This window comes from Aulonocara stuartgranti, assembly GCF_965226115.1.
Source record: "Aulonocara stuartgranti genome assembly, chromosome: 13".
Taxonomy (NCBI): Eukaryota; Metazoa; Chordata; class Actinopteri; order Cichliformes; family Cichlidae; genus Aulonocara; species Aulonocara stuartgranti.
In genome coordinates, this window is record NC_138949.1 from 15,740,487 (window position 1) to 15,753,383 (window position 12,897).

The window sequence follows — 12,897 nt, forward strand, 5'->3', positions numbered from 1 at the left end:
GATCAGTTTACACTCTTGGCCTGTGATTGACAGCTGAGAAAAAATACCAAACTCATTGCCAGAGCTCATGAATGGAACTGCATTGCTCAAATATTATACTCTGAAATTCACATTAATATAATTTTTCTGTAATTGCTTATTGTGCCTCACCGGCTGAGTCTGAATTTACATTCACTGAATGGTAACTGATGGACGACTGACGGGAGCTTTCTGTTGTTGGCACAGCACAGTTTCTGTGTCTGGCAGTTGCTTTTGCCCACTTTACTGGAACATTTCACTGCATATAGAGACCCGAGACATGGTGGGCAGAGCATCTCTGTGTCCAGGTGACGCTTCTCTCGCAAGAATTTGCTACTGTTATTTTTAGCTGTTGTAGACTCTTAGGGGAAATGTAACACTCATGGTAATGAAACTCTGTTTGTTCACTCTTGTTCAATTAAACATTAAAGCACAACATCAGTGTTAATGACACACAGGTCACAGAGTCTGTTCGCCTCATCAGTTGCTGAAGCAAGCCACATTAGAGTCACAATTTAAGGTGACATTCAGAGGTGGCATTGTATTTTTAGCAACTGATGAACTGCCAGTCCTTGAAGTATCAAAGGTATAACTCCCCATTGTCTAAGACTGTGAATGATACAGTAGCTTGGAGTATTATTAATTCATCTATTTCCTACACTGCTTATTCTTTTAGAGGTGTTGAGAAGCAGAACACCTTTTATTTACTTTTTAAGGACCACACACAAACTGGTGGAACTTGTAGAAGCACATGTATGTGATGAACATAACCACATACCCTAACCATAAAAAGCTTCATATATACACTGAATTAACTAAAGGTATTCAAATGCTTATTGACACAAATATCTAATTAGTCAATCAGCAGCTCGATGCATTTAGGCATGTAAATATGGTCAAGAAAGTCCAAACTGAGCAATGGAGAACAAAGGTAATTTCAGTGACTTTGAAGTTGGCATGGTTGTTAGTGCCAGACGAGCTGGTCTGATTACTTCAGAAACTGCTGATCTACTGAGATTTTCCCACATTACTCTCTCTAGGGTTTCGAGAGAATGGCCCCAAAACAGTGAAACTTTCCATTGAGCAGCAGTTCTCGAGTGAAAATACCTCGTTATTGTTAGATTAGAATGACCAGAATCCTTTGAGCTGATAGAAGGCCAGCAATAACTCAAGTAACCACTCATTACCACCAAGGTTGTACCAAGCCAAAACCACCAACCAACCAAAAGAGCATCTCTGAACACAACATACCAAACTTAAACACAACAGCAGGAGACCACACTGGGTACCAGTGTTCTAAGTACAGGAAACTGAGACTACAGATAGCATGGATGGACTGTCAGAAATGAACAGCAGAATATTTTTGATATATCTGATGTGTCTCAATTTCTGCTGCATCACTGAGTTAGTAGAATTTTTCCATAAACCACATGTTGTAATGGTTTTGGGCAAAATATTCTCATTAGACTTTTTCATCTTAATACCAATTGAGCTTTGTTTAAACACTATTGTTACTGGCCATGTCTATCCGTTTTTGACCACAGCATACCATCTACTGATGGCTGCTTCCTGCAGGAGTTCTCTATTCTCGCCTCCACTAGCATCACATCTTAATATCAGTATGGCTCAAATTATTGAGGAATGGTTTCCAGCGCCTTGTAAAACTATGCCACAAAGGATTAAGGCAGTTTTGAAGGCAAAAAGAAGTCCAGCCCAGTACAGCAAGGTGTAACTAATGAGGTGGCCGGTGAGTGTACTGTAGTCATCAGATCATTATTATTAGAATTTTGTCAATTAAATTATTGCTTCTACTGTTACTATAAAAGATACAATTACTGACCCTTGCATCAAACCTTTAAAGCATAATGAAACTATGTTAACAAATATGAATTTCTTAAATATGGGAGAACACACCACAGTGAGGCTCATCCTAGTATCCACCATGCTGGTAGTCTTAATGAGAATCCTCAATTTCATTCTCTGACCAGCAATTTAAAAAAAAAAAAAGCAGAAAACAATCCTATGAGCACTACTTTGAGTTGTATTTTTCTTTAGCTTTAGACATGACTGTCCTTTTGGGGGGATTACTGTAGTGTCTGAGCAGAGAGGGGAGGGCTGATGGTTATGTCATTGTTTGGACTGAGTGGGAACCTCCCATCACAGATGTCAAGTTGAACTGCACCCATGACACCCTATAAGGCTCAACAGTTACCGTGTCCCACCCCCGTTACACCTGCTCTGTGGGCTGAGCAGGACTGTACCCCTCTACACCAGCCAGGCTGAATATTTAGGGACAAACATATTTAAAATATCTGCCTCTGATAGCCGTAATTCCCCTTTTACTGTTGATATCAACACTATGTCAATATTGCACAATGTAGGCCTAATCCAAAAAGCTCTTAAACATGTAAGATGATTACAGAGCCGCTATAGTGATGTTGGACAGCTTACGTAACACACATATTTTCCTCTATCTCCTATATTTAATATGAGATATCCATACTTTGCACACAAGCTGTTGTCTTTTCTTTTCCGCCGTTCCCATTAGTTGTTCTTTTCCGCAGCCTCTGAAACTGCCTCTGCAGCCTGCCATAATCCCTGATCATGAATCCCTAACTCCCTGAGTAAACTGGTACTAGATGTGGCCGCAGATCCATGGTAACAAAATTCCACAGGGCATACCCTGGCTTTCCAGCGTTGCTGCTAAATCTCATCTGTTATCTCAGTAAACCTAAGCTTCTTCCGCTCATATGCCTCATCTGCTGCATCTTCTTATGGTGAAGGGAGTTCTGCCATGTGAAAAAATAGCCCACAGACTGCTGGACCAGAGTACTAAGAAAAATCTTGGTGCATGGCTGAAATTATAAACCACTGTAACTGTGACCTTTTTTTAAAGCACATCCTGCTTTTGACTATATTATGTTGTTTAAACATAATAGAACAGCACATGTGTAGGGTCAAAGTAATGCAGTATTCACTCGCTTCAAATATACTTAAAGGGTATGCTAAGTGTACCCTCTTGCACAGCAAACATCAGATATTATTTCTTGTTTCTTGTAGGAAAAAGGTCTGCTCTGATACAGTAAACCTTTTTTATCAGCCACAAAGTACGGTATACAGATATGCATTTTTTTCAACAGAGCAAGAAAGAGGAGGAAATGAAAGCGCATTACTAGGGTTTGCCTGTTCAGGTTTAAATTAAAAATTCAGAAGGCAGATAGGGGGGTGGAGGACACTGAGCATCATCGACTGAGCTTCAAAATGAGGCCAATCCTCCCGCTGACCCACAATTGGGTCAGTTTTGCCCTTGTTTCTTAAATATATAGAGGAGCAGCCTTAATTCCATGACTTATATTAGATACTAGTGGCACTGATTTCAGGACTTCTGTTTTTTGTGGTCCAGCATCGCTCGAGTCAGATTGCATGTATTACATCTTTTCTTACAGGTTTTCAAGGAAAGAGTTGTGAAGTTGACATAGATGCTTGTGCCCTGTCCAACAACACATGCCCACCAAATACTGAGTGTTTGGATCTCCCTTATGGGCTTGAGTATACCTGCTGTGTACCCTGTCCTCAGCACCTTCAGGTGTGTAAAAAAAATCTTGACGTGCTTTTTTTGTCCTCGTCTACTGTCTGCAAATATAAATAAGCTCACTTCTCAGTAATATCATTTTGTGGATTTGTTTTATTTTTTTATGCTAGACAAAGTTTTGGATATAACTGCGACATATCTCGACAAACTAAAACTTCAGAAGGTGTGGGTTTCAGAGAGTCAGTGTTTTTTCTGAAATGGTGAATATTCTTTCATAATGGTTTTCTTTTATGAATAGAAGATTGGCACCAAGTGAAAATCCCTAAACATAGCAATCATCGGATGTTGCGGCTGCGCTGGTGACATTCGCTGTGCGAAAAATAAAAACAATAAAAAGCATAATGTTAACAGTTAGTTAACAGTGTAGTAAATCTTAGATTTTTTTTTTTTAATGCAGTTTCCATATATAGTACATAAGAAATTATGTTGGAGGAAAGCAACGCTGGAATTGTCTTTGGCAGAATTTTTGGATTGTGTTTGGCATGAACAACGTTTGCACATTTACAGAACTGAAAAGGCCACCTGATTTGGATGTATATGTTTGTATGTGTATATTATGTATGCGTAAACAGAGAAAGTGCTTCAGATGACAGATGGAGATGATCGCTCACTGTGTAGCAATGCTTGTGTTGGCCCTTGTACAGAAGTGCCATGATGCCTGTATTATAGACCTTTCCACAAGCAAGCTTTTCCCCTGCCCCTTTGTTTTTCCCCGGTGGCATCCACATGCTGGCAGGTGTACTTTTATTTCCTCTCGGGAGGTTTAGCCTTCAGTGACCATTGATCTTGTCTTGTATGACATGTAGCTGCTACATGGAATCCCGAGTGACCCCAGTATAAAGCATGAATCAGTATTCATGACTTTGTCGTGCTGTTTTAATGAAGCTCATTTTCAGGGATCCAGGGGCAAGAAATGATTCGGAGAAAAAAAAGATGGTTATATTTTCTTTAATCTGAATAAGCTCAGCCCCATTTAAAATATCATACAAAATAAAAGAGTTGCACATGAAAGAGCATATCTTGTTTCATGATTTGTGTATCTAAAAACATCTATTTCCAATCAACAGCCTTGTGCCTTTGGAGGACGCTGTGTGTTAAATAACAGCAATGCTTATCGATGCATCTGTACCCCTGGATGGTCTGGGCAGGACTGCCGCGTAAATGTCAACGACTGTATTGAACATGGGTGTCAAAATGGAGGCACTTGTATGGATGAGATTGATGGTTACAGGTTAGTGTTCAAATCCTGATGGTCTTGGGGCTGTTCTGCCACCAGAATGTCAATGATTGTAAAAGCTGTTACATTTACTGCTCTTTTCCTTCAGGCTTGAAAGAATTCTTCTAACTCTATACAGTATTAAGAGATTCTCTTTGATCTGTTGCTAGCTGCCTTTGTCCTAGAGGATACACAGGCATCTACTGTGAAGAGGACATTGATTACTGTGTTGACCACCGCTGCTCTGAACATGGTTTTTGTCTGGACCAGCAGTATAACTTCACCTGCCGTTGCATGCTTGGATTCGAAGGACCGCTTTGCGAAGTGGAAATAAATGAGTGCCACAGCCTCCCTTGTTTAAATGGTGCCACCTGTGTGGACCTAATCAGTGATTATCGGTGCCACTGTCCCCCAGGATTTGAGGGTATGAGACCATCTGATGTGAATGCAGTGCTGTTTACAATCATTAATAGTACCAGTGACAGGAATATGAGGTTCTCGAGCAGTTTTTAGTGTGCTAATTATGGAACATATAATTAGCAAGTTTATCATAATTTTTAATGAGTAAAGCAATAAAATTAAAATTTTATAGGCAGTCATGTTAAAGAGAAATTTTTTACATGACTCTTTGCAGTCCTGTGAAAAACGTTCCCCCTTACTGCATCAATGTAAATTAAGATGGTAAGTAACAGCAAGGGGGGATGAGGAAGTGTGTTTTACTGACTGATCATTAGTAATTGTGAACACCTCTATAATAATAGAAGGTCAAATGTGAGGCCATCTGTCCGAGACCCAAAGCTTGAAAGAAATTGGCTCGACCCAAACAACAGGGCAGTGATCCCAAGCACAGCAGCAAATCTGTGGCAGAAAGCAAAGAATCACTTAATCAAAGAATCAGCCATTCATGCAGCTTTGTGTTAACAAGACCAGCAAACAGCCAAAACTTCAGCTTTAATAAAGTTGCCTAATAAAGTGTCCTCAAATGATGTACTTACTTTTTCACAGGACTTCTTTGAGTTTTCTTAATCTTTTTCCCCCCACTTTATCTATATATGGTCGACATCTTGCTGCCTTCACCGAATTACTTTTTTCCCACGTGTATCCGGTTCCATTCCAACTTTTCATTATATCACTAAGCACTGCAGAGTGAAAATAACTGTTAGCTAAATAACAAAAATGAAAAAGATTCAGAGTGTGAGGAAAAATCCTAGAAACATTCCTACAGAGTGTCAAACACACGCCTGATCACCTACATCAGAATTCCCTACAAAGGAGAGATTTGCAGCTTCTCATTTCAAGTTGTTGAATTGCACTTGTGCACTGGGGCTGCTGTCTCATATACTGCTGTTAGAAACCCTTGCTGTTAAGGGGCCTCTGAAGAAATGCTACGTGCATGGCTTATTGGCTTTGCAAGTGATGGTGCAGCTGCTGTGGTAGGTCAATAGAGAGGAGCAGCTAAACTCCTGTGTGAAAACATCAACCTTAACTTGACCGTCGTTCACTGCATCATTTGCTAGTTTGACATTCGGTTGGATCACCTGTATCTAAAGAGCAATACAAGAGATTAAGAATATCGCATCAGTGGTTTTATAATCTGAACACTCTAACAGCTCTCAGAGTATACATCACTGTGGTCCCTGAATTATTTGCATAAAGAGATAAACAAAAACAAAAATTTTTAAAGCTACTTCACCTATTACTTATTCAGTACCAACCTGATTTACAAGTGATGTGAATGTGTAAACAGCGGTGAATTAAAGTAAAATCAGTTAGCTAAGCTAATGGGGGTGGCTGATTTACTATTGAACTGGGTATACAATATCTAGTAGAGAATGTATGTGCAGGTACAGTCAGCAGATGCTTTAATTATCTGAGTACCTTACAGTACATGATTAAGGGAGTGCCTACCAGTGTATGGGGTCATGATGGTGAAAGTACAATTACCTTTGGTATAGACAGCCGTGCAGATAGACGAGCAGTGCCCGAGGATGTCTGGCTGTTAGTTCTCTGAGCTCTCTGGTTCACCGAGAACTAAGAGGGCTGAAATATTGCCAGAGGCCAGACCTGGCGCAGCTTTAAATTTGTCAGTAAAAATCTTTAATCAATTCCGTTCCTAACTCTTGCCCTGAGGATACTAAAACCAGGGCTACGGCATTTATGCATGCACGCAAGCAGCAACATGCTGAACACATAATCATTCAATCACATTTTAAGCCGCTAGAATCAGAAGTAATCAGCTGCCTCATGAAATAAAACCAGGTGCTGGTTTATTGATGTGATTCGAGGACAATAAGCAGAAATTTGTACTGCATATGTTCTGATTGTTGTTCTGGTTGCAAATATGAGTCACGTGTTGGACTTCACTGGAATAATTGTTAAACTGGCAGGCTGACAGTCACATCTGTGGTAGAGACATATTTAAAGTGTTTTGTTTTGTCCTGTAATACTGTATAAACCCCTGCAGGAAGGATCTGCTCTGAAAATGTAAATGATTGCTGGCCACAGCCTTGTCTAAATGGAGGTTCATGTATGGATCTGATAAATGACTTCATTTGTCACTGTCCAACTGGTAAGTATCGTCTACTTGTGTATAACTAAGTATGTTTATAAAAATATCATGCTATTAATTTTCTCTATCGTTTACCATGGGAATAGCTGAAATTTCTTGCAGTTACATCCAACTTCTTTCTTTGCTTCTCACTTTTTTGTTTAAAATGCACAAAGTTACCAGAGATCTTTGTTCTTCAGAAAGTTTCAATGCAAGAAAAAGGTTCTACCTGAGGCAACTATAAATTGGTATTGCAGATTGGGGTTACAAAAAATAACTGTTAGCATTTTAAAATTTACTTTTTATAACCACGGTTGAAACTGATTGCCAGTAAACCCAGAAAAAAGATACGGCCTTTCCTGTTTTGTAAAACACTGATTTGTCCACATATACAGTAATTCAGCTTCTGCTTACTGTAGGTGTGAGCTTGTTCTTTAATCAGGTTTTCCACATTTAGCATATTTATAACAAATGTTATAAGAAGGGTCCATAATCAGTCCATGAGAGAGGGAGGTGCTGTAGTCCTTCGAGAGCAGTGGTAATAAAATACTGATTCATTACTTGATTGCGCGTCAGAATGCCACAGCCAGGCCGCTTGGCATAACACGTCCAATGTCACATTGAACTGCAAACAATCACAATCCACAAAACAGGATTTACAGATAAATATTTGAAAATAAATCCCACAAAACATAGGTGCTGACCGGACAAGAAAAAACACTTTGGTGTCGAGCAGTAGGTCATTTTGCCCATTTTTTTCTTAATATATAAAATAGTAGAAAAGTTGTATACAATATGCAATTCAAGTCATTTTGGTTCATTTTTTTTTAAGCACCAAATCCCAACCACAGTTGCCTCAAGGCGCTGAATAAACAAATAAATAAACACATGTAGTTGAATTAAAAGTAACTTGAAACAGCGCCTGTTATACGTGTATTTTATGGCCTTGCGGATATTAAAAAATGCATCACTGTAAATAATCTGATCTTATTATTTTCTGCCTTTTTCTCAAATTAGATTTTGTCAAAAACAGAACACCAGTGTGTGAGTAATGGTTCCATTACGGTTATAATTTCACTGACAGATTTACAGACAGGTGCTTTTGATCACTTTATCCCGTGAGAAATTTAATTAGATAATCTGTCAAACATACATGCTTCCTACTACAAAAAGCACACAAAAAGAATCAGACAAGATCTCCTGTTTGTGTTCAAGTCCATTCCTGCCACCTTGTCTTGTTTGGAGCTACAGTCCATCATATATGTGTTTTCCAGTTTAGCTTGAATTGGGTGACAGTATTTAATTTTTTTTCCAAATGTATATGAAACAGAATTAGATTAGAAGAGTTGTAAAGATTATTCAATCAAGACTGGCCAGTCTTATAAATGTGGTTTTTTTAGAGACAGAAAAAAAAGTTTAAGCTGCATCTAGATGGGTAAACACACACACTGATTGGCAGTTGTGCTCATTTGTTGATCGCAGCTGTATTTCCTGGGGGATTCCCAAGTTCTGTGAAGATGGTACTTGTTTAACTCAGCAACTGCCCACATTCTGAAGATATAATATTTTAGTTAAGAAGAAATAGCAAAATAATATTGCAATACAGCACTGACGTCTCGCTGTTCCAATTTAAAAAAAAAAAAAAAAAAAAAGTGCACCAAATTTTAAGGAATTGAGAATGTTGTAAAATAAACCAAGGTGTAAATGTGCAAGACCTAAACTGATTCATACAAATGCAGCTAGTTGGATTATTAACATTTAACATGAACTAAAGGCTAAATGGTGTTATGGCAGATTACCTGAATTGAATTGTGTATGAACTCAGTGACCACTTTGTTGGATGCACCTTGCTAGTACCTGACATTTAAGTACAACAAACTTATTCAAGAAAGCAGTTTGAGATGATTTGAGCTTTGTGACATGACGTGATATTCTGCTTCAAATAGCCATTGGAAGATGGAAACAATGTGACCATAAAGGGATGGGTGTGGTTTAAAAGATCATCAGTTGGTATTAAGGGTCTCAATCTGTGCCAAGAAAATATTCCACACACCACTGCCTACAAGCCAAAAATGGCAACCCTACCATTTGGTTGTCTGAACAGAAACTGACACTTACCAGACACGGCAACCTTTTTTCTAATTTTCTGTTGTGCAGTTTTGGTGAGCCTGTATGAATTGTAGCCTCAGTTTCCCGTTATCAGCTCACAGGAGTGGCACCCAGTGGATTGTGTGCTCAGTGAGGATCTTCTGCATACCTTGGTTCTAATGCATGGTTCTTTGGGTGACTTTGCCTGTCCTAGCAGCCTGACCATTCACCTCTGTCCTCTGACATGAACAAGGCACTTTCACCAAGAGAACTGCCGCTCTTTTTTTGGACCATTCTCTGTAAACTTTAGACCTGGCTGTGTATAAAATCCCAGTAGATCAGCAGTTTCTGAACTGCTCTGCCCATCTGGCTCCAACAACCTTGCCATGTTCAAAGTCATTTAATACACCTTTATTCTCGATTCCGATGTTCGGTTTGACGTTCAGCAGATCTTCTTGACCATGTCTACGTTCCTAAATGCATTGAATTCTTACCTTGTAATTGATTGGCTAATTAGATAGCTCTGAACAGTTATACCTAACAATGTGGCCAGAGAGTATAGTTTGTACTCTACCATGTTACCTAACAAGCAGATCATTAATGAAGGCTAAACCCAAAACTTACTCAATGTAAATGCGTGTTTCATTAGAATATCTTGTGGGTATGAATTTTGAAACCAGAAGAAATTTTTTATAATTTTTTTTCATTCATCTGAGGACTGAGCCACTAGTAGGTGTCAGATAGGATAGGGAGTCCCACTTGGAGATGGTGACACTGTAAATGTGACATTCCTTCATGCAACATTAACCTCAGAGTGAACTGCATGCACAATTGGTTATTAAACACTTCTGAAACACTCTGTTGGAGGCAATAGCTGTCCATTAACTAGCCAAGGTAATACATAATTTAATGGGGAAAAAGGGTAGTTGGAAGGTCATCAGATGTGCTGGTGGAAAGTAAGCTGGTCTGGATTCAGGTTACAGTCTAAAGAAAGTGAAGTCCACTTCTAGCTAAATGCATTACACAATCCAAGAGAACTGACGGCAACTTCACACAGATATTTGCGATGGAAATATAACTAGACTAGCACTATCATATTTTTTCAGTATTACTCCATATTAGTTTTGCCCATATTAAAAGGTGATCTATTTTAAGACTCTTCCCATTCATATTTATCTATTTTTGGAAACGTTTAATGCATACCAGTCTCCAAATCTGTCTGTTCTTTATTTGCAGCAGTAGATATTGACAGAGGTATCTATCAGTGACATGCAGATGTGCGTGTGTAGGGGTAGATAATGTGATATAGATCAGTCCGGTGTGGTAGGTCCCTGTCAATGATTCACTCAATTAGCATACTGCATAGCAGGTAGATTGCAAGGAGAAAAATCAATACGTCCATTAATCTGCTGAATAAAAGCTGTCTTTATCTAATAAAACATGCAGCCATAAAGGTGTGTTGCATTTTGTGTGTTTATGTATTCAATGCTTGTGCCTTGATTCCTCAAGGTTTTGCTGATTTTTGCTTTTGCATTGTTTCAGGGTTCAAGGGGAAAGATTGCTCTTTGGATATTGACCTTTGCTCGTTTGGAATGTGCAGTGAACATACATTAAAATGCACCAAGACCAAGGATGGACAGAATTTCTCTTGCACATGTGAAAGAGGTGAGCAAGTCTTTTAACAGGTTAAAAGTAAGCACACAAATCTGTGTTTTGCCTGCTTATTTGTCCACATATTTACAGTGAAAAAAATTACATAAAAATGAAATTGCCTCCACTGACTCACTGGTAAATTAAGCTTCGCAAATGTCAGTTCTCTGCAAATCATTATTTCATTAGAAAGATCATCACTTCATGCCTTACTTTACTGCAGAAAAATTTCTTCTTTTAGATCATATATTAAAATTTGCACCTACACTGATGCATTATGTTTTTTAAGTTCCAAACTGTCTGATAAAAAAAATGCTGATTTTTCAAAGGATGATGTCACGGTTTCTTAAAAAAAAAACCCCAAAAACTTAATTTTGTTTGTGTGTCAGTCAAATCTCTTGGATTCCCTTCCATGTGGATGTCACTGTTATCACAGCATGTCGCTGCCAGAAGTGACAGGGATAAGACAAGAGTAAGTGGAAGGGGCTTGATCTCTAAGATACTCTGAAGCTTGCCAGGGTTATCCAGGCTTCAGAGACTTACAAGTCAGTAGCGTGTGTGAGTTTGGTGCTGTGTAAGTACACACAAGGGGAATCATGCAGTTTTTTTTTTCTGGATGCAGTTAGGGTACTTGGAATAATAAACATTTGCTAGCCATACCAGTCATAATTCAGCCAACACTAGTCCTCAGCAGCACCTCTATCTCTGCAAACGAATGGTTGTTACATAAAAGTCCATGTAACCTAATCAATAACCGTAACTTCATTACCCCCGTTGCATTTATGCTCGGCAGATGTCACAGTGAAGGATCGTGAGTGATTTCTTATGTAAATGCAAGCAACCTGCAGCTAGCTGCTCTCCCTAAAACACTTCTCAAGGGCAAGCTGTGAGGTGCTGTTTTGTTTAGATATTTCTTGTCGACAGTCTTGGCATCCATATTATCTAATGCTTTTGAGCCTAAGGTGTTGTAAAACATGTTACTCATGCCCCTCACTATACTCACTATCCCACGCTGCCAACTTTTTGACCTAATATTTAGTACATACGCTAAAGCACACCCATCCGTGGTCTGAGAATGAACTCAGATTGGTCGATTTTGCATGCAAATGTGTAATTTCTATATGAATAAAACATGAAAGTTGATTGGGAAATGTTTCATTTTGCACTGGCATTACATTAAGAGAGTTTAGTGAATGAAGTTATTTAACTCAGGATTGTAGAACACAGCAGCTGGGTTTGTTTTCTTCTGTTTCTCTTCGTTTTAACCCCGTGACTTTTATTGTGCAAACTTATAAACTTCTTTTCCTGCAGTAAGACAAATTCCTTGTCCTTTTAATCTTTGCTAAATTTCTAATTGTGAAGGTCATCTTCAGACCGTTACATTTGGATAACTGTGTGTGAAACATTGTGTACACTCAAACAACTACTCTGTGGCAGATAAGTGGGACATTAACCCACACACAGCTTGTGTAGCACCAGAAATAATGTGCTTAAAACACTGGCATGTTTCCTCTTTGTAATGGCCCGCGTGAGTGTGCTTACATGTGTGCGCTGATGCATGTTATTTGTTTTATGCGGTTCTCTTTGTGTATTGATTGACTTTGATCTTAAAAATCACTGGATTTGGCTTGTTTAATGTAATAAATCAGAAGGGCAATGACTGCCTCTTATTAAACATGATTAAATGATCCAGTGAGCTGAGTCTGCATGTGCCCAGCAAGTTCTTTGAATCAATACGAGCTTTGAAAACCAGCTTTTGTTTGTGAAAACAAAGTCATGCTGATC

The 12,897-nt window shown here is 38.8% G+C and overlaps 1 protein-coding gene across 4 annotated transcripts in view; it reads left to right on the forward strand.

The window, feature by feature from the left end:
- Nucleotides 1–12,897, forward strand: part of eys (eyes shut homolog) — a 183,194-nt gene that overhangs the window by 27,590 nt on the left and 142,707 nt on the right. For all 4 annotated transcript variants that reach the window (XM_082557788.1, XM_082557789.1, XM_082557790.1 and 1 more), the window contains 5 exons: nucleotides 3,465–3,604; nucleotides 4,678–4,841; nucleotides 4,997–5,250; nucleotides 7,291–7,395; nucleotides 11,005–11,127. In XM_082557788.1, coding sequence (XP_082413914.1) covers nucleotides 3,465–3,604; nucleotides 4,678–4,841; nucleotides 4,997–5,250; nucleotides 7,291–7,395; nucleotides 11,005–11,127 — 786 coding nt within the window. The remainder of the gene's footprint in view (nucleotides 1–3,464; nucleotides 3,605–4,677; nucleotides 4,842–4,996; nucleotides 5,251–7,290; nucleotides 7,396–11,004; nucleotides 11,128–12,897) is intronic.